General features: G+C 38.9%; 2 protein-coding genes across 4 annotated transcripts in view; one reads left to right on the top strand and one right to left on the bottom strand.

The window, feature by feature from the left end:
- LOC133650880 (transmembrane protein 45B-like) overlaps positions 1 to 853 on the top strand; it is a 30,428-nt gene extending 29,575 nt beyond the window's left edge. Inside the window, exon 6 of the mRNA XM_062048615.1 lies at positions 254 to 853. Coding sequence (XP_061904599.1) covers positions 254 to 365 — 112 coding nt within the window. The 3' untranslated portion in view covers positions 366 to 853. The remainder of the gene's footprint in view (positions 1 to 253) is intronic.
- Positions 484 to 26,004, bottom strand: LOC133650879 (nuclear factor related to kappa-B-binding protein-like). 3 transcript variants are annotated; one of them, XM_062048614.1, is made up of 27 exons: positions 25,902 to 26,004; positions 25,425 to 25,562; positions 25,250 to 25,270; positions 25,069 to 25,177; positions 24,857 to 24,984; positions 24,614 to 24,785; positions 24,388 to 24,492; positions 24,253 to 24,341; positions 21,042 to 21,123; positions 19,273 to 19,462; positions 19,094 to 19,205; positions 18,886 to 19,012; positions 18,695 to 18,772; positions 18,554 to 18,630; positions 10,412 to 10,458; positions 10,280 to 10,340; positions 10,022 to 10,196; positions 9,848 to 9,954; positions 9,654 to 9,777; positions 7,812 to 7,891; positions 7,541 to 7,737; positions 7,203 to 7,473; positions 6,949 to 7,119; positions 2,062 to 2,736; positions 1,114 to 1,220; positions 902 to 1,037; positions 484 to 820 (listed from the first exon to the last, which is right to left on the bottom strand). In XM_062048614.1, the coding sequence occupies exons 2-27, from the start codon at positions 25,548 to 25,550 to the stop codon at positions 683 to 685; spliced, it is 3,705 nt and encodes a 1,234-aa protein (XP_061904598.1). In that variant the 5' UTR covers positions 25,551 to 25,562; positions 25,902 to 26,004; the 3' UTR covers positions 484 to 682. The 3 variants fall into 3 exon arrangements, with proteins under 3 accessions (XP_061904598.1, XP_061904596.1, XP_061904597.1); XM_062048612.1 differs by having other exon boundaries at positions 485 to 820; positions 25,069 to 25,270; XM_062048613.1 differs by having other exon boundaries at positions 485 to 820; positions 24,253 to 24,326; positions 25,069 to 25,270.
- Positions 26,005 to 27,822: the final 1,818 nt, after the last annotated feature.

Below are 27,822 nucleotides of genomic sequence, written 5' to 3'. Positions count from 1 at the left end.
TGATGGCACATAAATAGAATGTAAACCAAACTGCATTTTTTATAAAGTTTTTGTGACCTGCATTTAAAAACTCCCCTGTCAGGTTTGTGAGCCAGTTTGTTTACATTAAACATTGCCAACTCTATTGTATTATATTGTAAGGGCAGCTTAAGGCTGCCAAGTTTTAAACAATACGTTTCAGCATGGCTTTGAAGTCCATTACTGTGTCTATTAAAACATGGTTAACCTGCTTTTTTTTTTTTCCTTCCAAAAGCACCATGAGGAGATTCTCCAGAAGAGACCGAGACATCGAGATAGTATTGCGGAAGACATCACCCACCGCAAGTTCTGAGAAAGCTCTACTTGAAGAGTCAGAGGAGGAATAGTGGCTGAAATATATATATATATTTTTTTTTGTAGTTTTGTTAATTGTTTTCACAGCTAACTAAAATGTGATTGACACAAAAAAAGCCTTCTTATCTTATTATAGTCCAAAACACTAAACATAAACATTACTTGGGGTAAAGGTGTGAGCTTTAATAATTGAGGTTTTTCATAATTTAACATATTTCTCTTTTATTATTACAAAAAATGAAATGTTCTGCAGTCGAAGAAAGTAAGGAAATTAATTAACATTGGCAAACATAAATATTATAACACACTAAGATGTTGCAAAACCACACAAATAAAACAGTTGACTAAATCATTGAGGTGCAGGTGGAAGATCAGGCGGACATTTTAGTGTAGGGGCCGTTGTGACGACGACTGTTGAGACAGATTTAGGAGAAGCTGTTGCCATGTGCTGCGGGAGCTGCTGGGCCTGAACCGTCTGGATGCGAACCTAAATGAGAGAAGGAGTTGTGGAGGCAAGGTCCAGTATTTGCTTGATGAATATTCATGAGATGCAAATTGCAATGTAAACCTGCGTGGCCTGTCCTTGCTGCTGGAGCTGCTGAAACTGCTGTGCCGTGACAAAGCTGACTGGTTTGTTCCCAGCGATCAGCTTTGTGCCTGCGGGCATGGTGGTCAGTATGATGTTCCTCCCCAGGCTGCTGATGCTGCACAGGAAAACAAAAGTGTAAGTATGCACCCCTGACTCAAAAAAAAAATATTTTAAATACAGTGCAGACTTACTTTGTGTTGAGACTTCCCTTCACAATAGGTGTAGTCACCACGCTTTTACTTTTCAGTGGTTGGTTGAGGACAGAAAGAGGAACTGTGATCCGTGCAGGTAACTTCCCCTATGGCCAGGCCAAAATAAAGCCTTGTTCAAAGAAAATACTTGCTAAAGATCAAAATACACGCTAATCTGATTCCTAAAGGATTTAGTTAGTCTCCCTCTTGGTGACCACTTCAAAGTGATTTGTCAATTGACCAATGATATGCTGTTTAAAAAAACAAGGTCTTAGTGAGGTTTTTTTGCACTAGGGCTCCCTCTTCCATTGCGAAGTGGAATTACATTTAAAGCCAAGCCAATAGAACTGGTACTGTATGTTATACCACATATATTTTAAAACAAACATCATTTTAGGCTGAACACTAAGATTGTATTTTTACATCTTGGTCCCCCAATATGTTTTAGCTTTGGATTATGAGTTGGTTGCCATTGTGATGGCAAAGACTCACTACTGCAAGCCAGTGTAACAGTGGACATTTTTTAAAAGACAGTTAAAACACTTAAGTGTGTGTTCCATTACCATTCCTGTAATGTTCCGTTATCCCTGTTTATTATTCAATATATTTATTTTATTTATTTGCAATGTTTCTGTTGCACCATGCTGTATGCTGATATTAGGTTGTACTCTTTGTATTTTAACTATGTGAAGCACTTTGTGAGAAGTACTATATTAATACAATTTATTAACATCGAAATATATATTTTAATCATTTTAAGTTTAAAGTTGCACTAATATAAAAAGAATATCAAAGTAGTGTAGTTGTGTTGATAACGTGTTGCTTATTTTTGTATATGTATTCGGGTTAGGAATTTGTTTTAGCTGTGCATGAAGTTTTACATTTTGTATTGACAATAAAACATTTTTAAAAAAAATTAATATATGATATGGTAATAAATCCTCTTACTGTTTGTGTGTTGACCATGGTGGCAGTGGCTGTTCCCAGCTTGAGAGGAGAGGAGGCTCCAGAGGCCACCACGTTGGCGGCCATGGTCATGACGTTGGCACAGGTGGACACCGTGGGTGGCTTGCTGGCACTGGTGGATGCCAGCGTTAATGTCTGACCCTGCTTCTGTGGGATCACCCCAAGGCCCGGCATGATACGGATGGTGGTGCTGCTCTTGTCTGGGGAGGTGACGGTGGAGAAGGTGCGAGATTTCTGGTCCGCCATAGTGACGGCCAACGTGGGCATGAGACGTATGGCCGTGTCCCCTGCGGCTTTCAACAGGGTGGAAGCCATTGGTGTGGCTTTACTGCTGAGGGCCTCCCCCGTGCAGGATGCGGCGGAGGCGGACGGGTGTGGGGGTGTCACGTGAAGAGTGGCTGATATGCTCTTGTTGCCACCTGCTGCTGCGGTGCTTAGGAAATCAGGAGTCAGTTTGACTGTCGCGACTGGAGATTTGGTGAGAGTCGCCATCATATCCGGGGTGATTCGGAGGACAGTTTGACCTTTGGCGTCTGTGGTGATGGAGGAAGGTGGAAGACGCAAGACATCTTTACCCTGGATGCGGAGGTTTGTGGCGGTGAGTGGAATTCCTGCTGCTCCTTGAGTCTTCACTCCTAGCTGGCCTGTGATGGACATCTAAAATAAAACAATACATGAAATATATCAGTACACCCACACTTTAGATCCAATACAAGCACCTAGAAACTGTAAAAGACAGTAAAAAGAGATACCGTACTCAACCTTATATATCACCTGCACTTACATGAGGTTATTGTTATAAACATCCATCCTCCCTAAAATTATGTCTGCAAATATTCCCTCAAAACGCTGTCTTATAACAAAAATAAAACTCACTGGCACTTTAGAAATGATTGATTGCAGATTACTTTCCACTGCTATAAAGAATCTTTTATGGTAACTTTAATTGAAAGGTACAAAATGCGGCTGCAAGGCTTTTGACAAAAACAAGAAAGTTTGATCATATTACGCCTATACTGGCTCACTTGCACTGGCTTCCTGTGCACTTAAGATGCGACTTTAAGGTTTTACTACTTACGTATAAAATATTACACGGTTTAGCTCCAGCCTATCTCGCCGATTGTATTGTACCATATGTCCCGACAAGAAATCTGCGTTCAAAGAACTCCGGCTTATTAGTGATTCCCAGAGCCAAAAAAAAGTCTGCGGGCTATAGAGCGTTTTCTATTCGGGCTCCAGTACTCTGGAATGCCCTCCCGGTAACAGTTAGAGATGCTACCTCAGTAGAAGCATTTAAGTCCCATCTTAAAACTCATTTGTATAATCTAGCCTTTAAATAGACCCCCCCTTTTTTAGACCAGTTGATCTGCCGTTTCTTTTCTTCTCTCCTCTTCTCCCCTGTCCCTTGCGAGGGGGAGTCGCATAGGTCCGGTGGCCATGGATGAAGTGCTGGCTGTCCAGAGCCGGGACCCCGGGTGGACCACTAGCCTGTGCATCGGTTGGGGACATCTCTGCGCTGCTGACCCGTCTCCGCTCGGGATGGTTTCCTGTTGGCCCCGCTGTGGACTGGACTCCCGCTGATGTGTTGGATCCACTGTGGACTGGACTTTCACAATGTTATGTCAGACCCACTCGACATCCGTTGCTTTCGGTCTCCCCTAGAGGGGGGGGGTTACCCACATATGCGGTCCTCTCCAAGGTTTCTCATAGTCATTCACCGACGTCCCACTGGGGTGAGTTTTTCCTTGCCCGTATGTGGGCTCTGTACCGAGGATGTCGTTGTGGCTTGTACAGCCCTTTGAGACACTTGTGATTTAGGGCTATATAAATAAACATTGATTGATTGATTGATTGAAAGTGGTTTGATGGCGCTATCTGCAGAGAGATGCAGCTTTGAATCCAGCATAAGGCGCTGTTTCAAAAGTTAAATAATTTGAGATTTTTTAAATCGGAAGATGATTTGACAAGACATGTATGCAGGGTCAAATGGGACAGCATTAAATGAATAAATACATCTTTTAAAAATTACTTGAATGTGTCAATTATGATTATAATTAAATACATGAAAGTTTAAATTACAATTAATGATTTAATATATTATATTTACTAATTTAATTTTGGCCCTTGTAAGCGCTTCATGAATTGTTTTTATCACACATTGTGCCTACTGGGTTGAGTTTTTTCTTGCCCTGATGTGATCTGTGATCTGAGCCGCAGATGTCGTCATGGCTTGTGCAGCACTTTGAGACACTTGTGATTAAGGGCTATATAAATAAACTTTTATTGATTGATTGATTTGAACACAGTGTCTGCAGAGTTGTTTTAGTACCGTATTTTTCGGAGTATAAGTCGCACCTGCCGAAAATGCGTAATAAAGAAGGAAAAAAAACATATAAGTCGCACTGGAGTATACCGTATTTCCTTGAACAGCCGCCGGGGCGCTAATTAATTTAAAACCTCTTCTCACTCCTGCGCTTACCAAAAGCATGCGGTATAGGCAAGCATGCGCTAATTATTTTAAAACCTCTTCTCACTCCGGCGCTTACCTTATCATGAAAAGCACATTTAATTAAAAAAAACGTTATTATGGTCTTACCTTTACTTTTAAATGAGTCCATGCGCAGCTGCTTCTGATCAAAAGCATCGTTTATCTTTCTTCAGTTTTAAAAGTCTCTCTGTCTCGATGGAGATATTCCTTTAATTATTACTTCCTGCTTCGATTGAAAGTCCAGTTTAGAAACCTGTTTTATTTTAGATATGTAATCCTCCATGTTAAAAGTGCAAGCAAGCGATCGCTTCCTTGTTGCTGCTTGTTGTCTTCTTCTGCAGCACCGGTCTTCTGCAGTACCGGTAGTCGCAAGAAGGATCACTAGCGCCCTCTACCACCAGGAGGCGGGAGTCATTTAATGACTCATATTTGACACACGCAGGTACGGTATATTAATAAAACATATGGTAGCTGCTTACTGTTCTTTTTAGCATATTCAACAGCTTGGACCTTAAATCCTACTGAATAGCTCTGTATCTTCTTCCCTTTATGCGATTTAAAATTATTGAAATTAGCCTCCATTTTGGAAAATGATGCCTTGAAAGGTGAAGTGTCACTCGTGACGTGACGAGTTTGACCCGGCGGTGAAACGAGGCATTCCGGTTTTTTAAAATAAAGCGCTTTGAAAGACGCAACTCCAACAGCAAAAAGTCAGCTCTCCACCACTACAAACGTATAATATTAATAATAAGAATTGCAATTACCGGTATATAATAACACAATATTGATATTTTTCTTCCCTTTAAGCGATTTCAAATTACTGAAATCAGCTTCCTCCATTTTGAAAATGATGACAGGGGAAGTGTCACTCGTGACGTGCGAAGTTTGACCCGGCGGAAATTCTAGGCATATGCTAAATATTTTGCGAAACGAGTTTGACCCAGCTGTAATTCTAGGCAGGCGAATACTATATTCCCGGCGGCAATTCAAGGAAATACGGTAAGTCGCATTTTTGGGGGAAATTTATTTGATAAAATCCAACACCAAGAATAGACACAGGCTGAATAAGTGTACGTTATATGACGCATAAATAACCAACTGAGAACATGCCTGGTATGTTAACGTAACATATTATGGTAAGAGTCATTCAAATAACTATAACATATAAAACATGCTTTACGTTTACCAAACAATCTGTCACTCCTAATCGCTAAATCCCATGAAATCTTATACGTCTAGTCTCTTACGTGAATGAGATAAATAATATTATTTGATATTTTACGGTAATGTGTTAATAATTTCACACATAAGTCGCTCCTGAGTATGTCTCACCCCCTGCCAAACTATGAAAAAAACTGCGACTTATAGTCCGAAAAATACAGTACATGTTATATCTGAGGAGTTGAATCTTTGCAGACACGTAAACAAAAAGTCTGAGTGAAGAATATTTAGATATAAAAATGCATTTTTCTGATTAAATTAGTGGGTGTGTTAAATCTCTTCAGTCACTCACACATTCCGTCAGTGCCTGCAAATTTGCTTCCGAGGCATGATTACTGGTAAACTGCAGCAGATAGTGAAACTTAAGTCTGTCACTGAAGTTGCTGCTGTTTCTCAATGTTGTGTTTCAACTTATATGCTAGTGTTCTGCCGTTTCTTTTCTTTTCTACTCTGCTTCCAACCCGGGGTGGACCGCTAGCCTGTGCATCGGATGGGGACATCTCTACGCTGCTGACCCGTTTCCTGCTGGCCCCACGATGGACTGGACTTTCACAATATTATGTCAGACCCACTCGACATCCATTGCTTTCGGTCTCCCCTAGAAGGGGGGGGGGTTACCCACATATGCGGTCCTCTCCAAGGTTTCTCATAGTCATTCACGTCATTCACATTGACGTCCCACTGGGGTGAGTTTTCCTTGCCCGTATGTGGGCTCTGTACCGAGGATGTTGTTGTGGCTTGTACAGCCCTTTGAGACACTTGTGATTTAGGGCTATATAAATAAACATTGATTGATTGATTGATTAGTCATATTTCTTTATATACACAAACACAGACACACGATCACGGTCAATAAAGGTGGATTGTTGCCGAATATGACTTTGCTACTGTTTACTAATGCGGTATCTTCTAACAGACATTTCCGCCATGTTTGATCGAGGTGTAAATGCAAACAGCTGATCACCGTGATCCTACTCAAATTAATCAATCATCGATCACATAGGGTTTCGAATCATTGGGTTGGCTTATATTGCAACATAAGAACATTCAAATATGTGTAAAATAAATATATGTCAATAAGATGGCCACCTCTGTAAGATACACCCACAACAATTAACATATTGTTAAATACATCTCCAAGTGGCAGTTAACTTGCGTACCTGTTTGAGGTTTGGGTTGGATATTCCTTGCAGCACAGCAGGCGTTGTTGTTGGGTTGCTGCCAGGTGACTCAGCCTGAGGTCTGGCCACAGTTACCGTGGAAACAGACAGGGTGTTCGGCATCTGTACTGGAGTACCAGGCTGGCCCCTCAGAGGCACCGACACCATTGCCTATTGTGACATGACACACACACGGAGGTACTTATATATTTGGTATATGTTTCAGGCAATTAAAAACGAATTTGTTCTTTTACCTGTGAGATGCCTTTTGCCGCCAATGACACCGGCATCCTGATCTGATGAGGGCTCTGATGGACCAACGCAGCCTGTTGACTTCCTGCTGGAGAGCCCAGTCCAGGTTGAGCAGAGACCACCCTCACCTGGGGGAGGGAGCCTGCTGCCAGGTGACTCACTAGTCTCGCCGCGTGTTGGGAAGTGACAGGCTGTGGTGCAGCCGGAGCAGCCTGACTGGTGGGTATGATGGAACCCAGCTGAGGCAAGGATGGCTGCGACATGAGGAGGACGCTGGAAAATATGTATTTCAAGGTAACTGAATGAAAATTTGTGTGTGACGAGAAGAATGAAAACGAACCCTGTACTAGTTTTGATTGCATCAGGGACTGCAGCTTTTGTTGGTGTGGTGGCTGCACAGGGTAAAGGCGACTTTGGGGTCCCCAGTGTGTTTGAAGTAGGCGTAGAAGGGGTTGGGGACAAGGGTCCAGAACCTATATCCTGTCCTGCTTCCAAACATCCAGATGTTTTACTAACTCCATCTTTGCTTGCAGATTTCTGACAGTAGAGGACACATATTTGCAATGACTTCCAAGTAGGAAAATTAATAAATGAGAGGCTAGTTGTCTCACGGGCTTAGATGCAGGTTTAGGCTTCTGCTGCAGAGCCTTTCTTGCTTTTGCAGCAGCAGCTTGAGCTTGGTGGATCCTCTCTGGGTAGGTTAGAAGACAACCATTAACAGCGCAAACAAATTATTGCAACATCTACGGTGACTTAATTATGTCGTTTTGTATGATATGGTTTGCAGTGGTGTCATAGTGAGATCCGCCACTGAGTAAAAGCTCCAATTAATGCGTCTATTCAAGTACACAGTCTCCCCTTATCGTCTACAATTGCAAATAACTGTAGTCTCTAGTTAGCACCATTGTCAAACATTGGCATTGACAGCTTTGGCTGTAGACAACCTCCTAATCTATTTGTTTTAACTTCACAAGGTCTCAGTAGCTAATAATACGTCTCTCATAGCATCAAGTAGAGCTGTGGTGTTCGTGAACGAATCAAGTCTTTTTCTACATCTCTATTAATTGAATGATGACAATTGATTTGCAGTTGCGAGCCGTTCGTTTAGAAGATATTTTTTTGTCTGCACATGCCGATTCAGCGCCAACAAATTCCCACGCTGCATGTGTGCCATTGAGTCAGTCAAAGGAAATGCAGCAGCATTTGGATTCACTTTTCTGGTTCATTGTTCCAACGTGGATATGTAAAGTAATTTAGGTGTACACACACCAGGTAGGATAGTACAATTTTGTATAATGTCCAGATTTTTAATCTTGTTTTATTTATACTTTTTACATATTTTTTTTCTTACTTATGTGTATTTTTTATGTAATGTTACAATGTTTTTGTGCTATTAAGTTGTTGTTTTTTTTATTTAGAAAATTCAAAATAGTGATGTAACTGTCAAAGCATGGGGATATGGTACCACCTTATTGAGTGTTTACATTGAAAACACAACTATATATAGTCAATATGCATCATAACAAAAACAATAATACTGGAAAAAATTTTATAGATAATCCAACTAATATCGACTACTATACACAAGTTATGGAGATGATATCGGTAGAAAAACTACATTAGGTTAATGAGTCATATGGCAAAATATGGCATCCATTATATTTGTTTTAGTAGAGTAGTATAGTATATAGTAATCTTTCTTTCTTGCGGTGAATAACGGCCACAGTTTGGTTGTCACGTTTATGAGATGCAATGCAAGTGTAAGTCACTGTGACTGTTCTTTTATTATTGGCTCTGACGGTGATGGAAATAAGTACTAATAATAATGATAAATATTGTTTAAATTTTTTTGTTGTTGTATAGTTTTTAAATCACTATTTTTGATACCATTACCATTATAAATGTTTTGTTTATGTTTTTTTAGTATTGTATTTAATAATATTGTAATCATATATCTGCTCAATTGCAACGTAAAAGTCTATCCTAAGTATTTTAAGATGGGATTGGGTTGGAGTTGCTCTAATTTCTTTTATTAGATGGATTAACAGTCTGTGTGATTTTTGTAAATTAAAATAAATGACGCCTTCTGCCCAATTGCATCTGAGATAAACTCCAGCACCCCCCGCGACCCTGAAAGGGACAAGCGGTAGAAAATGGATGGATGGATGGATTGAAAATAAATAAGTGTATCACTAGGATTTCAGAATAATTACCAGAAATTAATCAATATTAGTATGAATTTAAATAATTATAAACTACATCTTATCTTAATACTACTACCAGTCATTGTTTCATTGACTAATAAAAAAATGAAAGAAGAACCAAAACAAGCTTGTTTTTTGAACGGCTCCTCAAGATCTGACTCCCTTTAAAAAGTCATAAATCCCGTCTCTAGCTTAAATTAGTAAGGAGAATCCTTATTTTTTAAATATAGTGTGTGTTTTGTCGCGTACCAAACTCTTCTTGACTGCGACTGCGATGAAGATAGATCCACAGTTTGCGTCCGATGTCGTACTTGACACAGGGATCTTTCTCATAGTGTAATCTATCCAACGCCCCGCTGACAACTGTGTTCACCTTCATGGCATAAGAAAAAGCCTGTTTATCGCCGATGTCATGAAAAGACAAAGTGGTACGCCTTTCTGACCTGTGCACTTGTGACGTCAGGGGCAAGAAACTGCGAGTCCTTGAGCAGTTCACAGATCTCTGCACGAGTTCCTTCTCCATTGGGTAGCCGGGCTGCTGCGTCCCGCACTACAAAACGGGAAAAGAGGGTTGCTTGAAACGCACTCTTGAAGCCATAACATAGAAAATCTCTGACCTAGAGAGAGGATGGTGACATAAGGCGGGCGGTTTGAGCGGAGCAGAGTGTGCTCCCGGGCTTTGTTGAGCGACATCTCCTTATCGAACACTCCCTTAACAGGACCCACCACTGATTCGAAGCCATGCATCCGAAACGTGAAAGCTTTGTGGGGTTGATTGTATCTCTGCTGCTCCTAATCAACACAAATCAAAGAAATGTTAGCTTGTTTGTAAACAAACACCAAAAATACAAGGCACATTAAATAGCAAAAGCTACCTGAATTTGGAACAGCTGTCTCTCATCTCCTGTGCTGGGTCTCACCACATAATCAGTAGACCTGTTGATAAAATATGTACGCTCTTAATATATTTTTTGCAATATTTCGCATTTACATAGATTGAGACTTACACTCGTGGCATTGGGGGTGTCATCTCAAAGGGTTCTTCACTTTCTGTCTGTGGGCGGAAAAGATGCCGTTTAAAAAAACAATAACATGCAACAACAGTTATTGTACATGTATTATCATCTCTGTATGTAAGGATGAGCGATATGGCCATCACAATATATTATTTGGTATGTAAATGATCATAGAACCATTTCAAAACGGGTTACACAGGCTCCTAATTATTATTAAATTGACATATGCAGTAACATTGCGTCATTTCCAGTTGTATCATGTTAAAACTGTTATTAATCTACTTGCTATTTTACTGTTGCAACATGTTTTTATCTACCCTTACGTAATATGTATTCTTCTGTAACCGAGTAGTTAAAGGACCAGTATTGGCTATACATTTTGAAAATCATTGAATGACTTTTGATCACAATTATAATCAAACAAAAGCACAGGATGGCGGTGTAACAATATACATTTTTTTAATTATTTCCTACTATAGCTGGGTTGCATTTGACGTCATATCCGTTTACTTCTTTGCAGCTTAATTCACACGATGGTCAAACAATTTGAACGTAGCATTAAAACAAGTGAGAGTGAGTGTAGAGTTTAAGCAGAAAATGCTGTATTGCTGTTCTGTTCTTGGGTGTTCCAGTCATTCAAATAAAGAGAAGCGAAAGAAGTGGTTCATAAAGGTAATAAAGTCAGGGAAAAAAAGTTTGTTGAAGGAAATAGCTCTTAAAAATATCACTTTCATGATGTTTTGGAATAAAACTGGACCATGCTGGTGTCTGCAGCAATCACTTTGTAAAATGTTTGTTTAAACATGTGATTTATTTGAGAAACTTTCTGTGTTCGAGTTTATTCATTTATTCTCTACTACATTAGTAGTGTTTGAGAACAGAATTACATGTAAAGAAAGGACAAAAGATCACATTGTGTTCTTTTGTGGTTGCTATGCCTAAATATAACTAAGAACTGGTTGTGCAAAAAAACTATCGTCATGTTAAGTCTTAATCATAATTATTGTAATTGTTGGTCCGATCCACCGTATTTTCTTTCTCGATTTTCATAACAGAAACTAAAAGCTTAAGTTGTTGCGCAGGAAAGCCAAGTGCTTTATTCAACACGTTGACCACATTACAGCATCTTTGGTGTTATTCGTTAGCATCAAGAACATATCCTTAATAGTATTAATAAACTAGATGAATAAATCTCTCGTAGGCTCAACAGCATATACTGTATCTTGACATCGCTAGATAACAGAGACATTAATAGCTAAATAAGGAGACAAAATATTAACTTTACACCATAAAAACTGCAGACATGAATTGTCTGAGATTTGTAGCAGGAAATCAACTGGAAGCAAACTTATCCTTTCTCTCATTAGCTTCACAATCTTAGCAGCACGGCACTCGTTATGTCAATCAAATACGTTACTTAGCAATGCACGAATAAGTGAATTTTTTTCTTTTACTGATTCATTTGTGGACCCTTCCAGATGTAAAGACATGATGTGCCTCCAATCTTTTCTTCTCTAAATAACTTGAGTGTCAAATGAAGTGAGGTCGTAGAGAGCAGTAATCCCTCGGTGATGATACATGGTTTAAATCTTTAAAAAAATAAAAATTCTTGAGAGTGTAAAAATCCAATCCATCCCATTTTAAATATTTCCTTCATGATCGCTTTTATATTTGCCTCTAAACCAGCGGTTCTTAACCTGGGTTCGATCGAACCCTAGGGTTTCGGTGAGTCGGCCTCAGGGGTTCGACGGAACCCCTGAGGCACACCCGACTCATCGTGTAAATACAAACTTCTCCCTATCGGCGTATTATGGATACGGCAACAGCTGACTGGTTTGCAAGTGTGTAATTTGTTGTGAGTTTATGCACTGTGTTGGTTTTGTTGTTTGATCAAGGTGATGTTCATGCACGGTTCATTTTATGCACCAGTAAAAAACATGGTAACACTTTAGTATGGGGAACATATTCACCATTAATTAGTTGCTTATTAACATGCAAATTAGTAACATATTGGCTCTTAACTAGTCATAATTAAGTACTTAGTAATGCCTTATTCGGCATGGCCTTATTATAACCCTAACCAAATAACTGTAAATTAAGTATTTGTTACTTAGAATATGTTCCCCATACTAAAGTGTTACCAAAAAGATATAAATTTGTCTTGAATTTGAAAAAAAATAAAATTTTATTTTTCACTAAAGAAGGGTTCGGTGAATGCGCATATGAAACTGGTGGGGTTCGGTACCTCCAACAAGGTTAAGAACCACTGCTCTAAACCTTTCAAAATACGCCCAAATCTGCACTGATTTAGGTAAATAAACAGTAGCCTAATGGGGCTCTCAACCATAGCCTGAAACCCAGAAGTGCCCGGATGTACTTAAAGGGGAATTGCACTTTTTTTGGAATGTTGCCTATCGTTCACAATCATTATAAGAGACGTTTTTTTTTTTTTTTTGCATTCTAAATATTAAAGGTTGGTTACAATGGATCTTATGGGAGCTGTGCAGTTCCGCCTTCAAAGCCCTTAAAAATAACCAAACACCTCCATTGAAGTAAATTTATAATAACGTTTAATATTTACGTATTTTGATCATTTTGAGCATACACGGCGCATTCATTTTAAAAATACATCACAACTTTTGCTTTTTTTTTTGTCTTCATCACTGATTATTACTCACTACAGACTCCACGAGAGCCAACAAACAAAATTAAAAATCACTTATTGTACGATGTCTGCTGTCATTAGGAGGGGTTATGCTGGGGGTATTAGGAAAAGGGGACCAAGCGTCTTTTCGTGTCGTTCTCGCCCTTTTTGGGTTCTAAACGGCAGTCAAAGTGTACTAACTTGTTGGAATACGTCCACAGACTTCTTCTGTCCATGTAAGGGGCATGATCTATGATCTATTGTCAACTTCCAGAAACCAAGGAAGTGAGAAATCAGCAGACTACTCCATGATGATGATGTAAACATAGGCTCACACGGTAGTGATCACGGCGCCGCTAAACCTTGCACAAACAATCGCTAAAAATCCTTGACCGAAAACCACAACACCATCACTGTTTAGTACTTAAAAATATAGACTGTTAAATTTTAACAACATTCAAAGATTAGCATCAATACGAATGGCCCATAGAATCCTAAACAACACTGCACCAACTGCGACTACAAGAAACACACGAGCCTCCATCAGAGGGCAGTGTAACATACCCATATGTACCAGTAAAACCTCTTTTGCATGATCAACCTTTTCATTCAAAATGATAAAGGAATGGAACGACCTCACAACAAACCTGAAAAGTCAAACATCATTCTTCATTCTAAGTGGAACTTAAAAAGTGGTTTGGAGCAATCGAAGCTGCTCACACGGTCACTGAGGTGGGCACTATGTTTGACCCACATGTCAACTTAAAGGCCTACTGAAACCCACTACTACCGACCACGCAGTTTGATAGTTTATATATCAATGATGAAATCTTAACATTGCAACACATGCCAATACGGCCGGGTTAACTTATAAAGTGACATTTAAAATTTCCCGGGAAATATCCGGCTGAAACGTCGCGGTATGATGACGTATGCGTGTGACGTAGTCAGTTAAACGGAAGTTATGGTACCCCGTAGAATCATATACAAAAAGCTCTGTTTTCATTTCATAATTCCACAGTATTCTGGACATCTTTTGCAATTTGTTTAATGAACAATGAAGGATGCAAAGAAGACAGTTGTAGGTGGGATCGGTGTATTAGCAGCGGACTACAGCAACACAACCAGGAGGACTTTGTTGGAGAGCAGACGCGCTAGCCGGCGACCTCACCTTGACTTCCTACGTCTCCGGGCCGCCAAACGCATCGGGTGAAGTCCTTCGTCCATCCGCCGATCGCTGGAACGCAGGTGAGCACGGGTGTTGATGAGCAGATGAAGGCTGGCTGGCGTATGTGGAGAGCTAATGTTTTTAGCATAGCTCTGTGCGGTCCGGTTGCTAAGTTAGCTTCAATGGCGTCGTTAGCACAGCATTGTTAACCTTCGCCAGCCTGGAAAGCATTAACCGTGTATTTACATGTCCACGGTTTAATAGTATTGTTGATTTTCTGTCTATCCTTCCAGTCAGGGGTTTATTTTTTTTCGTTTCTATATGCAGTTAAAGCACGATGCTATCACGTTAGCTCGTAGCTAAAGCGTTTCGCCGATGTATTGTCGTGGAGATAAAAGGCACTGAATGTCCATTTCGCGTTCTCGACTCTCATTTTCAAGAGGATATAGTATCCGAGGTGGTTTAAAATACAAATCCGTGATCCACAATAGAAAAAGGAGAAAGTGTGGAATCCAATGAGCCAGCTTGTACCTAAGTTACGGTCAGAGCAAAAAAAAATATGTATTTCACTGCATTCTAGTCCGTCACTCTAACGTTCCTCGTCCACGAATCTTTCATCCTCGCTCAAATTAATGGGGTAATGGTCCGAATAGCTCTTGCTGCATTGAAAACAATTGGAAAATATGAGGGAGTGAACAACTGACAACGTCACGCTACTTCCGGTAGGGGCAAGGTTTTTTTTTATCAGAGACCAAAAGTTGCGAACTTTATCGACGTTGTTCTATACTAAATCCTTTCAGCAAAAATATGGCAATATCGCAAAATGATCAAGTATGACACATAGAATGGATCTACTATTCCCGTTTAAATAAAAACATTTCATTTCAGTAGGCCTTTAATATATATTAATTCATGCATGAGAGCATTTTGTTGTGAGGTGTGTTTGTTGAAATTATGTTGTTTTTTTTTGTTTGTTTTTTACAAATGAAGACATGTGAACAAGAGCATGTATTGTCTATGTGTGATGATGTAAATGATGGTTGGTTAATATTCAAGTCACATAATGTAAATGGAGTATTGTTGGCGGTTTTTGAATGGTTATTTATTGGATTTTATGGTCGAAATACAGGACCGCCGATTGGCTCCGCTGTAAGCGCACTTTAATTTACATTTTAAATAAATGTAATACATAAATGTAATACATTTTACAAGTTAGAATGCATTAAGAAATATGTTTTATTAATGATTGTGAACAAGAGGCAAACAAAAAAAAGTGCAGTTCTCCTTTAAACCCCTCCTGTGTTGAGGGACTTATTTCCTGAGTTTGTAAAAAATAACAAAATATTTTTGATCGTAAAAAGTTTCGCTTTTACCGCTGTAGTATACTGATACTATATTCCTGACACTTGGTATCATTACTGTCGATATTCATATTGACCGCCTACCTGTTTACTTTCAAGATCTCTATCTTAGCAGTTAGCATATCTTCCTACGGTGTGTAGTGCAGCATGTTTAGCTATTCCTCGTCCTCCAGCGATGATACTTGATACTTTTGCCGATACAGAGGATTGCTGACTAATGAGTCATTCATAATGCAGGTCAATTCCATATTTTTGGAACATATGTGACCTGTATCTGATTTTTTTAGTTCAGTGAGAACAGTACAATTCCAAATTTTTCATATATGACCCAGGCATCTTTTGTACATGGAAATAAATCGGATATATATGCGATGCGTCTTCAATGTGAACCCTCCCGCGCTGAGGTCCCATTCATCCGACCAGAACATCATCAAAAAGGGATAAGCGCCATAATTTTTAGCCAAATTAGGCGGTTACAAAATAAACAGTTGACAACGGCGCAGAAATCGGGTGAAAATAATATGTTTTAGGAACTCAAATGAAAGTTCCACCACTCCTGTCTACAACTGCTCACCCACAGACACGCACTTGAGACATCAAAGCAAAATATCCCGTACAACTGCCAGAGCCAAAATACTTGCCCTCTTTCTTCTAAATTTCTTCTAAATCTCCTACGCGCAATAATTCGCTTCAGAAAATGTTCACTATTTTATTGTAATATGAACGGCCACGTAAAAAGATCAAATTTGACTACAAAACCGAATTGGACATCCGACCCTGCAGTGTGAACGTAGCCTTAGAAGGGGTTTTGCCCTGTGGAGACATTCGCTGTAAGCAAGAATGCTACATATTGCGTAGAGGACGTATCCGTTCGTTTGTCGCTGTCAAATTTGCAGGACTGAGCTAGAATGTGTCATTAATATGCATTATCACAATATGTGAATCTTTGGGCACCACAAAAATTAGATTTGATCCAATTCTTATGGGTAACGATTCGATTCAAAATCCATATTTTTTAATAATATTGAGCGGCAGTTCTATGGTTCACTACATTCCTCCATAAAATAGACAGCTGTAATACATTTCTATATTACTTAAAAGAAAACTTGTTTTGTTTAATAAAATTATACCCAAACATTTAATAAAGTCAAATACAAATAAGGCAACGAGAGAAGTATCCCACACGTCTCTTTTCTAAAGTAAAACCAGTGAAGTTGGCACGTTGTGTAAATTGTAAATAAAAACAGACAACAATGATTTGCAAATGTTTTTCAACTTATATTCAATTGAAGATACTGTAAAGACAAGATATTTAATGTTTGAACTGAGAAACCTGATTTTTTTTCTGCAAATAATCCTTAACTTAGAATTTAATGGCAGCAACACATTGCAAAAAAGTTGGCACAAGGGCATTTTTACCACTGTGTTACATGGCCTTTCCTTTAACAACACTCAGTAAACGTTTGGGAACTGAGACGACCAATTTTTTAAGCTTTTCAGGTGAAATTCTTTCTCATTCTTGCTTGATGTACAGCTTACGTTGTTCAACAGTCTGGTGTCTCCGTTGTCGTATTTTACGCTTCATAATGTGCCACACATTTTCAAATGGAGACAGGTCTGGACTACAGGCAGGCCAGTCTAGTACCCGCACTCTTTTACTATGAAGCCACGCTGTTGTAACACATGGCTTGGCATTGTCTTGCTTTCAGCATTAATGGCGCCTTCACAGATGTGTAAGTTACCCATGCCTTGGGCACTAATACACCCCCATACCAACACAAAGGCTGGCATTTGAACTTTGCGCCTAGAACAATCTGGATGGTTCTTTTCCTCTATGTTCCGGAGGACACAACGTCCACAGTTTCCAAAAACAATTTGAAATGTGGACTCGTCAGACCACAGAACACTTTTCCACTTTGCATCAGTCCATCTTAAATGAGCTCGGACCAAGCGAAGCAGGCGGCGTTTCTGGGTGTTGTTGATAAATGGCTTTCGCTTTGCATAGTAGTGTTTTAACTTGCACTTACAGATGTAGCGACCAACTGTAGTTACTGATAGTGGTTTTCTGAAGTGTTCCTGAGCCCATGTGGTGATATCCTTTACACACTGATGTTGCTTTTTGATGCAATACCGCTTTTTGATGCAATACCGCCTGAGGGATCGAAGGTCACGGGCATTCAATGTTGGTATTCGGCCTTGCAGTGATTTCTCCAGATTCTCTGAACCTTTTGATGATATTACGGACCGTAGATGGTGAAATCCCTAAATTCCTTGCAATAGCTCGTTGAGAAATGTTGTTCTTAAACTGTGTAACAATTTGCTCACGCATTTGTTGACAAAGTGGTGACCCTCGCCCCATCCTTTTTGTGAATGACTGAGCATTTCATGGAAGCTGCTTTTATAACCAATCATGGCACCCACCTGTTCCCAATGAGCCTGTTTACCTGTGGGATTTTCCAAATAAGTGTTTGATGAGCATTCCTCAACTTTCTCAATCTTTTTTGCCACTTGTGCCAGCTTTTTTGAAACATGTTGCAGGCATCAAATTCCAAATGAGCTAATATTTGCAAAAAATAACAAAGTTTTCCAGTTCGAACGTTAAGTATCTTGTCTTTGCAGTCTATTCGATTGAATATAGGTTGAAAAGGATTAGCAAATCATTGTATTCTGTTTTTATTTACGATGTAACGTGCCAACTTCACTGGTTTTGGGGTTTGTACATCAACAATATGATTTTCCTGAGCAGCTCGACAGGACAGATTAAAAATATATATTTTTTAAAGTTGATTTTTGATATTTTTGAATCGATTAAGAATTGTTACAAATAAAAATCACTATTCATTTGAAAATCTTTTTTTTTTTGACACCCTTAATGATAGTATTAAAAACTTTATCGTTGGACAAATTTATATAATTTAGATTGTCTTAATTGTGCAACCATATGTGTTTTTATGAAATACCTTGACAACAAAATCTTTGGAGTCCAACCAGAGTTGACAAAGTGCAATGAGGTCCTTCTCTGTATCGTGGGTGGGGCCTAAAAAAAGCCCCATTATCATCATGGACGTGTATCACAGCATCAATTTATAAATCCGTCTTACCGATCCACTTCCACTGCTGTGTTTCATCAACAAATTCCACAAATGGCAAGAAACCACTTGGGAGAGCCATTACACCTTCTGAAAAATATAGTATAGTAGAGAACAAAAAATTAGATTTTGTATAGGTATTTTTCCACCAAGTTGTATAATTAATTTTAACTCAGCGTGGTTGTTTCTACAAGTCTACACACCTTTGGTCTCGCCTGCAAGAAACTGCAGCGCATGGAGGACCAATTCTGACCAGCAGGAGGCAGAAGAAAACCAAACGTTGAGCGCACTGGCAGGCGACAACTGCCACATTTGAACTTTCTCCTCCAACTGAGCGCAGATCAACACACAAACTTGGGGTTTAACTCACTGACTAACATGCATGTGAGCAGAATATATCGTAGATTGTACCACTGAAGTGCTGGTGAGATGCTCCGCCCTCAAGATGGTCTCCAACAAGCTGAAGAAGCTGATAGCAAGTTCTTCAACGACTACCGGGCTGCTTTGAGGCTCTTCCAGAATCCTGCAAGAATGGCGGTTACTTCCCAGAATTGTGACGTCCAACAGAATCAGCTCTTTTGTAAACATACTCCTCCTTGATGTTGGCCAGTGGTGTAGATGGAGTGTCTGTCAGGGAGTTGATGTTTGCCAGGGGAACTGACGGGGTTTCCGAAGCGAGAGTGTCACAAGGGTCCTCTAATTCCACTTTTACTGTCTTAATTTTCTTCTTCCTTCTCTCCTCTTTGATCTTTTTCTTGGGTAGAGACAGCTCAAAGAGTGCTGGTGAAAACATTTAGTTGAGTTATTTTTAGTTATATTACTATACAAGCTGTACACTGACTATTCTAAATCCATGTTTAATTTCTATAGCAGTGTCGCTTGTAGGGTTGCCTGGATACCAATACTTTGTACCGGTACCAAAATGTATGTTGATACTTTTTGATACTTTTCAAAATAAAAGTGGCCAAAAAAAACTTCATTATTGGCTTCATCTGAACAGAAAATCTTACGATACACTGAATATACTGTATGTTTCTTATTGCACTCACAGAACAATTTACAATTTTCCATATTACATATAGCCTGCTAGAATCTAGGATTAGATTAGAATAGAACCACATTGTTAAAGATAAAACACAAATTGTAGGAATTTGTTACAAAATTCAGTCCATTCACTTGCATTAGTTTACGCTACGTGAGCGGTTTTGACTGCGCTAATACTGTAATTGGCAAAAAGCTGTGTGCGCGTCTACGTATCTACATAGTTAATTACATTACCTGTCATTCTTTAAACTCTGTGTGCAGGTCTTGATGTTTATTTAAATGTTTACCTAAGTTTGAAGCAAAGATTGTAATACTTTATTGCAACCTTCGGCGAGGCATGTTTTAAAGCAGCACTTGAAGCGCTGCTCTTTTTTTTTTCTTTTTTGTCCTGTCCAGCTACTCAGGCCAATCATATTGTGGATGTACAGTAGATGCCCATATCGGCTGTACATATTTACTTTACAAAAAAGTGTGGAATACTTCTCTTGTTGCCTTATTTGTATTTGGCTTTATTAAATGGATTTAGATTATTATTTGGCGCAGCTGGGCCGGAGCAGGAGGGGATAAGGTATACACAGACACACATATTATATAGGGGATAAGGTATACACAGACACACATATTATATAGGGGATAAGGTATACACAGACACACATGTATATATATATATATATATATATATATATATATATATATATATATATATATATATATATATATATATATATATATATATATATATATATATATATGTACTGTATATATATATATATATACACACACACAAGTGTGTATATACTCTAACCACCCACTGAGAACCAGCCGATCACCTCTCCCCCGTCCCCCCACAGGTCCTGCTGCGTACCCCCCGGCCCCCAGGGACAACCCCCGACAAGCCCGCCCCCAGACGACTGCAGGCGTGTTTAAAGTGTCATCTTTATCGTTAGTTTTGAAACCCAAATACCTCTCTATAATGCGCTTCACGTACCCTCCTTATCAACAAGTAGAATTCTAGGGATTTTATTTTTTTGTTGCCATTTTTCCTCTTCACACTATTTCTGCTTTTATGCACTCTGTGTGTGCATACTGACACACTCAACATGTGCCTCGGCTCAGCAACGTCACTGCCGCTCGGCAGCATGCGGGTGAAAAACAAAATACCTGTATTTTTCAATGGCAGTATAGTACCATTTTTAAATTCATTAGTACCGTGGTACTTTAATAGTACCGGTATACTGTACAACCTTGAAATTATAACTGCTGGATCTTACATTTTCACTTTTGTGCGATACTGTGTTGGAATAAATTGACTCACGCAACGCTGCTTTGCGACCAATATTGGCCCTGGAGAGGATGTCACTGAGATGGATGTCTGAGGTCATCAAGTCAGGATGGTCCTAAAGAGAGGAATCATTGGTGAGTAACTGATCACCACACCTAGCGTTGGCCGATAAACGATAGCGATACATATTGCAAAATAACTTTTCCTGGACAGTATTCATTTTTCAACATTCTTTAGATGTAAGACGACTGCAGCACGAAGGTAATATATAGCCAAGGTGAGAAGAGGTCTCACTCTGTCATGAGACTTGGCCGAGTGAAGTGTGTGATAGTAGCGGCTTAAAATAGTGGGGATAGGACAAATTATATCCACCAAAAAGGGTAAAATGTTCATAATAATTCAAAAACGTCTCAGAAGGGAGTTTATGCGTTGTATAACTATAAATGTTGTCTTGTTTTTAGCGTGGAGTAGACGGTCGTTCTTTTATTTTAGCATAACTTTCATCTATTTCGCAATTTATGGAGAAATGGCGTCGCATTCGGGTATGTTTTGCCCAACATATCATCTGTGCATCAATATAATGATACATTACTAGGAAGTATGCCGATTGATCAGTCACTAATTAGTATTGGCCGATCTCACACATGGATGATTGGTATCGGAATCAGATCATAGCATCCCTATATATTACAAGTACAATGTGTGTACCGTATTTTTCTGACTATAAGTCGCTCCGGAGTATAAGTCGCACCGGCCAAAATGCATAATAAAGAAGGGGAAAAACATATATAAGTCGCACTGGAGTATAAGTCGCATTTTTTGGGGAAATGTATTTGATAAACCCGAACACCAAGAATAGACATTTGAAAGGCAATTTAAAATAAATAAAGAATAGTGAACAACAGGCTGAATAAGTGTACGTTATATGACGCATAAATAACCAACTGAGAACGTGCCTGGTATGTTAACGTAACATATTATGGTAAGAGTCATTCAAATAACTATAACATATAGAACATGCTATACGTTTACCAAACAATCTGTCACTCCTAATCGCTAAATCCCATGAAATCTTAAACGTCTAGTCTCTTACGTGAATGAGCTAAATAATATTATTTGATATTTTACGGTAATGTGTTAATAATTTCACACATAAGTCGCTCCTGAGTATAAGTCGCACCCCAGTCCAAACTATGAAAAAAACTGCGACTTATAGTCCGAAAAATACGGTATATCATATTCAAAATCAGTTTTCTGTCAAGCATACTTGTTTTGTTGGCAATGCAAACTGCAATAATATCTAGAAGCAGCTTAATTAAGTCTGCTCTGAGTTCTGCTTGAGTGACTGTTTGAGTTGGTGTTTAGTCTCCATCTGGGCGTGACATCTTGAGCAATAAAGGTATCGAAATATGGCAGTTTGATTTTACGTGAATCAATACCCGGTAGATAAAGGTATCGAAATATGGCACCGTTTGATTTTACATGAATCAATACCCGATAAATAAAGTTGGTATGGTATGGTATGGTATGGTAGAACTGAGGGAATTTGGTCGGTGATTATAAAACAAGGGTGGGCAATTAATTTTTACCGGGGGCCGCATGAGCAACCCGAGCACTGCTGGGGGGCCACACCGACAATTTTTCAATTAAATTTTGCTCAAATTATTTTTGATATACCGTAAGATAAATAATAATAATAATAATATTTTCATTCAACCTAACTTATCTTTATACAAAAGCAGATGGCTTTTGATGGTTTTATTTTTAACACTTTCTTACACCACTTCCTGATGAATAATACAATGCAAAAATTTAAATTTCTGTCACTTTATCCTGCATCCTCTTTGTTGTGAATGTAGCACGCCTGTAAGGTGATTGGCGAAGAAGTAGGAAGCGTTGCTGTTGCGGAAATGAGGAGTGAGGATAGACGTGCGTGTGGAAAGAACGAGATAAGTTGAGCTGTGTTAGTATAGGTTGCTCAATAAAAGTTTAAAAAGAGCGTCAGACTTGGTGTGCACTTCTTCTGGACGCTACAATTGGTGGCAGAAGTGGGATGAAATGCCTCCCAGTTCGCCTTGCCATCAAACCTGGGAGTCTTCATTGAGGGCGGAATTCCCCCATGCCAAGCAGAGTGCGCTGCACCTGTAGACGCTGCCTCTCTCCTTCCTCCCTTTCTCTCTCTCCTTCCTCCCTTTCTCTCTCTCTTTGCGACGAGCTTCTCACGTCCGGGATACACACAGACATCTGCAGTGCTGCCGGCACCATTAAGTCCCCACTCAATGTCCTTTCCCTCCCGTTCAATCTTGACAAAGTCGCCAGGAAACATCGTGACACGTACCTCCCGATGACGTAGCAGGCTGAGCACACAAGCAGCGCAGTATGCGCACACAATTAAGCAGCGGCAGTATGCACAAAGTTTTACTTCTGACACCAATTGTAGCGTCCAGAAGAAGTGCACACCAAGTCTGACGCTCTTTTTAAACTTTTATTGAGCAACCTATACTAACACAGCTCAACGTATCTCATTCCTTCCACACGCACGTCTATCCTCACTCCTCATTTCCGCAACTCAAAATCACAACATCAACTTCAGCAGGTCGTTACACTATATTCTTTAAACACAGCAACCTGTGCAGTCCATGTCTTGTTGAAAACACGCCATTCGTCATCAACTTTTCTTTTTTTAGCGTCTCAGGGATAACCGGGCATCACTTGTCGCTGTGCGCCTTCACTCACAGGACATACGCCCATAAATAACACTTTTCTAAATAAAAGCAGCACAGTTGTATTGCACGCACGACATAGATGTTTTTTTTAATTTATTTTGTAATTTGTGATTGCCGCTGCGCGCACGAGCATACGTCCACACGGAAGTAATACAAATAACGCTTTTCAAAACAAAAGCAGCACCGTTGTATTGCACACTCGAAATAGATACTTATTAAAATGTATTTTGTAATTTATGATTGGCCTCACGCGGGCCGGACAGGGACGTACAAAGGGCCGCAGAATACCCAGGTCTGCTATAAAAGTACTGACTTTAGTACACATGTTCAGCCCCTGACAAAAAATACAGAATTCAATTAAAATAACCTTCTGATGTCATCTCATCTCACTTATTAGTAATGTAACATCTGAACATGACAAAAAATATTGATATTTATTTTAAACATATCGATATTGACCGATACATAAAAAATATTGTGCTCTAACCAAATGTACTTTATTCCTAGACATTTCTTACCAGTTGTCGCTTTCTTTTATCCCGATGGTTTTGGAGCATGACCTTCAAGTCCTGTTCTCCAAGCTGGATTTTTTCTGTACAAAATAACACTTTTTTTTCAAGAAAATATGCCAGGAGGGTGAATAGCCAAATTACCAGTAGTCTTCATGTCTTGGGTGGACAGACTGGGCAGAACTCTGAGTGAGACACTGGGTGTCGGAGAGGAGGGGGATTGTGGAGCCGGTGTCCACAGGGATAGATCTACAATATTAGCACATGCATTAAAATAGTAACAATGTAGGTAAGTAGAGTAAGGCTGCTCAGCTTGTAAAGTATTGTAACAGAAAGGTATTAAAAGAAAAAATTAATAAAACAGACTGACCGTCTTCGTCAGATGAAGCATTGCTGTCGCCGCACTCCGTTTTAACCTCCTTTAAAATGCGTCTCAGTCTTCTTTTAACCTTTTGCTCACGTATTTCAGCGTGACTCCTTGTCTGATGCTTCCTTTTCGGCGGAAAGTCCAGACCGTTGTGAACTGCAAAATCTAGCAACTCCTACAGCATGAAGACATATATTACAACCATCTGATGGGTAGGATTGTGGTTATTATTCTGCAACCAAACACCTTTCGGGAGACGAGGATTTGTTTCAGCAGTCGGTGGTAGTATTGCTGGAGAGAGTACAACCGTCGTCTTTGCTGAGACTTGCCACACAACTGTCTGTACTTGACGACTTCAGGGTTGAAGTAGCCATCTAGATTTGTTTAGATAATGAGCAAATAGAAAAACATCACTAATATTTTAGAATAGAGAGTTGATTGATCAGACTGTTAAATACCTCTAAAAAGTTTCTGTGCGAGATGAAGGGGATTTCCAAAATGAAAGTTTCTGTTGTTGAACAGGTCATTGATAGTGCTTTCCTGCTCGGTGTCGTTGTTGTCAGGAAACTGGGGCAAAAACTGACTGAGGTGCTGCTTCTGGGACTCTGAAAGCACTTCAGTCCATGTGCTCCCACTCACCACAGAGAAGAATATTTCCGGCTGATGAGAAACATTGGTAGATACATTTTAACAACACATCCATTGATTAAGATTAAAGATTAAAGTACCAATGATTGTCACACACACACTAGATGTGGCGAAATTTGTCCTCTGCATTTGTGACATATGAAGAGTTAAATTGCACATCACTCACGTCTTCCAGTAGTTCCTCCGGGAGGCTGACCCTGCAGTTACCCAGCATGCACTCCTCAGTGATCTGACCGTTTTCTTCCTCTTTAAGGTCAAGAGGGTCAGTGAGGATGTGAGTGAGGACGTCCATTCTCCTCCACTGCTGTTGACACACCATAGTAACCCACATCAAATGTAATTAAAAATGCACAATGACACCGTGTTGTAAACAAACTCTATGCCACGATCACAAATGCGCATAGCTTTTAAAAGGTTACCCAACAGCAACCATCGTGCTTTTACTTCCAAACAAGGGCGCTTGTTTGTAGCATAAAAGTTAGCACTCACAGTCACTTAGCATGTCCTGCTACTTCGTAATGTATTGTATAAAGCCTTATATTTCGCATCAAATATATTAAACGTACGCTGTTGGAACGTTTGCATATGTACAAGTGTGTGACTTGATTTATACTTGTTAAAACCTTCTTAAGTCAGCGCTTACCTTTGTTTTGAGGTACTGTAGGGGGCGGGGGGCTGTTTTAAAGACGTACCGTTTTCTTCTTCTATTGTTACAGGATGTAACTGAATGACGCTCTCAGTTTGCTGTCGCGCTCTACAGGTAGTGGGGTGAACTACGGCGATACATCATCGAACTACTGTATCTTATTAAGTTGTCGTAGCAACTAAATTGCATTTTAATGTCGCTCAAATAGAGCTAAATATTTAGTTAAAATTGTTTATTAAGACGTTACCAGGAAGGAAAAATGCTTTACTTTTGACTGGATGCCGGTAATCTAGTGTATAAACTAATGTTACCTTTAATGCTACATGCTAGTATTGTACATATTGTATGCAGGGGTCCCCAACGCGGTGCCCCCAGGCACCAGGTAGCCCGTAAGGACCAGATGAGTAGCCCGCTGGCCTGTTCTAAAAATAGCTCAAATAGCAGCACTTACCAGTGAGCTGCCTCTATTTTTTAAATTGTATTTATTTACTAGCAAGCTGGTCTCGCTTTGCCCGACTTTTGTAATTCTAAGAGAGACAAAACTCAAATAGAATTTGAAAATCCAAGAAAATATTTTAAAGGCTTGGTCTTCACTTGTTTAAATAAATTCATTAATTTTTTTACTTTGCTTCTTATAACTTTCAGAAAGACAATTTTAGAGAAAAAATACAACCTTAAAAATGATTTTAGGATTTTTAAACACATATACCTTTTTACCTTTTAAATTCCTTCCTTTTTTATTGTAAAAAATAATAAATACATTTTAATTTAATTCTTCATTTTAGCTTCTGTTTTTTCGACGAAGAATATTTGTGAAATATTTCTTCAAACTTATTATGATTAAAATTCAAAAAAAATATTCTGGCAAATCTAGAAAATCTGTAGAATCAAATTTAAATCTTATTTCAAAGTCTTTTGAATTTCTTTTAAAATTTTTGTTCTGGAAAATCTACAAGAAATAATGATTTGTCTTTGTTAGAAATATAGCTTGGTCCAATTTGTTATATATTCTAACAAAGTGTAGATTGGATTTTAACCTATTTAAAACATGTCATCAAAATTCTAAAATTAATCTTAATCAGGAAAAATTACTAATGATGCTCCATAAATTATTTTTAAAATTTGTTTCCAAAAGATTCGAATTAGCTAGTTTTTCTCTTCTTTTTTTCGGTTGAATTTTGAATTTTAAAGAGTCGAAATTGAAGATAAACTATGTTTCAAAATGTAATTGTAATTTTTTTCGTGTTTTGTCCTCTTTTAAACCGTTCAATTAAGTGTAAACATCATTAATTATTAATAATAACATCGAGTTAAAGGTAAATTGAGCAAATTGGCTATTTCTGGCAATTTATTTAAGTGTGTATCAAACTGGTAGCCCTTCGCATTAATCAGTACCCAAGAAGTAGCTCTTGGTTTCAAAAAGGTTGGTGACCCCTGTTGTATAGCTTAAAAATATACAATATTTCTTTAATAACAATTCCTAAATGTCTCTGAAATTGTAAAACAGACACTTAATCACAGACAACATAAACAGAGTTAATGTATTTTTGTGTATAGTATGTTGTTTATTAAAAGTACCTATATATTAAGCTGTTTGTCAGGTCAGTGTAAGTTTATTTATTTTCCTCTTAATTTAACTACGCTAATTTCTGTAAAACAAAATGTGAAAAGTATACTATTAAATGAATCACAATAACAGTATATTAATATTGATAATAAGTAGTACAATACAATCATATATATAATGTATATATAATATATACCAATACCAATACTTCCCTTCAGATTTCAAAGCAATTTGAATCGAACCCTTTTTGAAACAATCAAAAGGGGGAAAAAAACTTTTGTAGAGCCGCCTGATCCAGTTACTCCTCCTCTCCATTATGCAGTTATGAAGGAGAATGACAGTCAGTCAATC

The sequence above is a fragment of the Entelurus aequoreus genome, linkage group LG05 (genome assembly GCF_033978785.1).
Source record: "Entelurus aequoreus isolate RoL-2023_Sb linkage group LG05, RoL_Eaeq_v1.1, whole genome shotgun sequence".
In the NCBI taxonomy this organism is placed as follows: Eukaryota; Metazoa; Chordata; class Actinopteri; order Syngnathiformes; family Syngnathidae; genus Entelurus; species Entelurus aequoreus.
Note: the sequence above shows the minus strand (reverse complement) of the source record. Positions and strands in the feature narration are given on the sequence as shown.

Excerpts from the sequence above, each read along its gene's own strand:
- LOC133650879 (XM_062048612.1), bottom strand. The coding sequence starts at position 25,550 with ATGGACGTCCTCACTCACATCCTCACTGACCCTCTTGACCTTAAAGAG. Across the intron at positions 18,773-18,885 it reads TCTTGCAGGCGAGACCAAAG|AAGGTGTAATGGCTCTCCCA; the intron begins GTGTGTAGACTT and ends TATATTTTTCAG. Across the intron at positions 9,778-9,847 it reads CTGACGTCACAAGTGCACAG|GTGAACACAGTTGTCAGCGG; the intron begins GTCAGAAAGGCG and ends TATGCCATGAAG.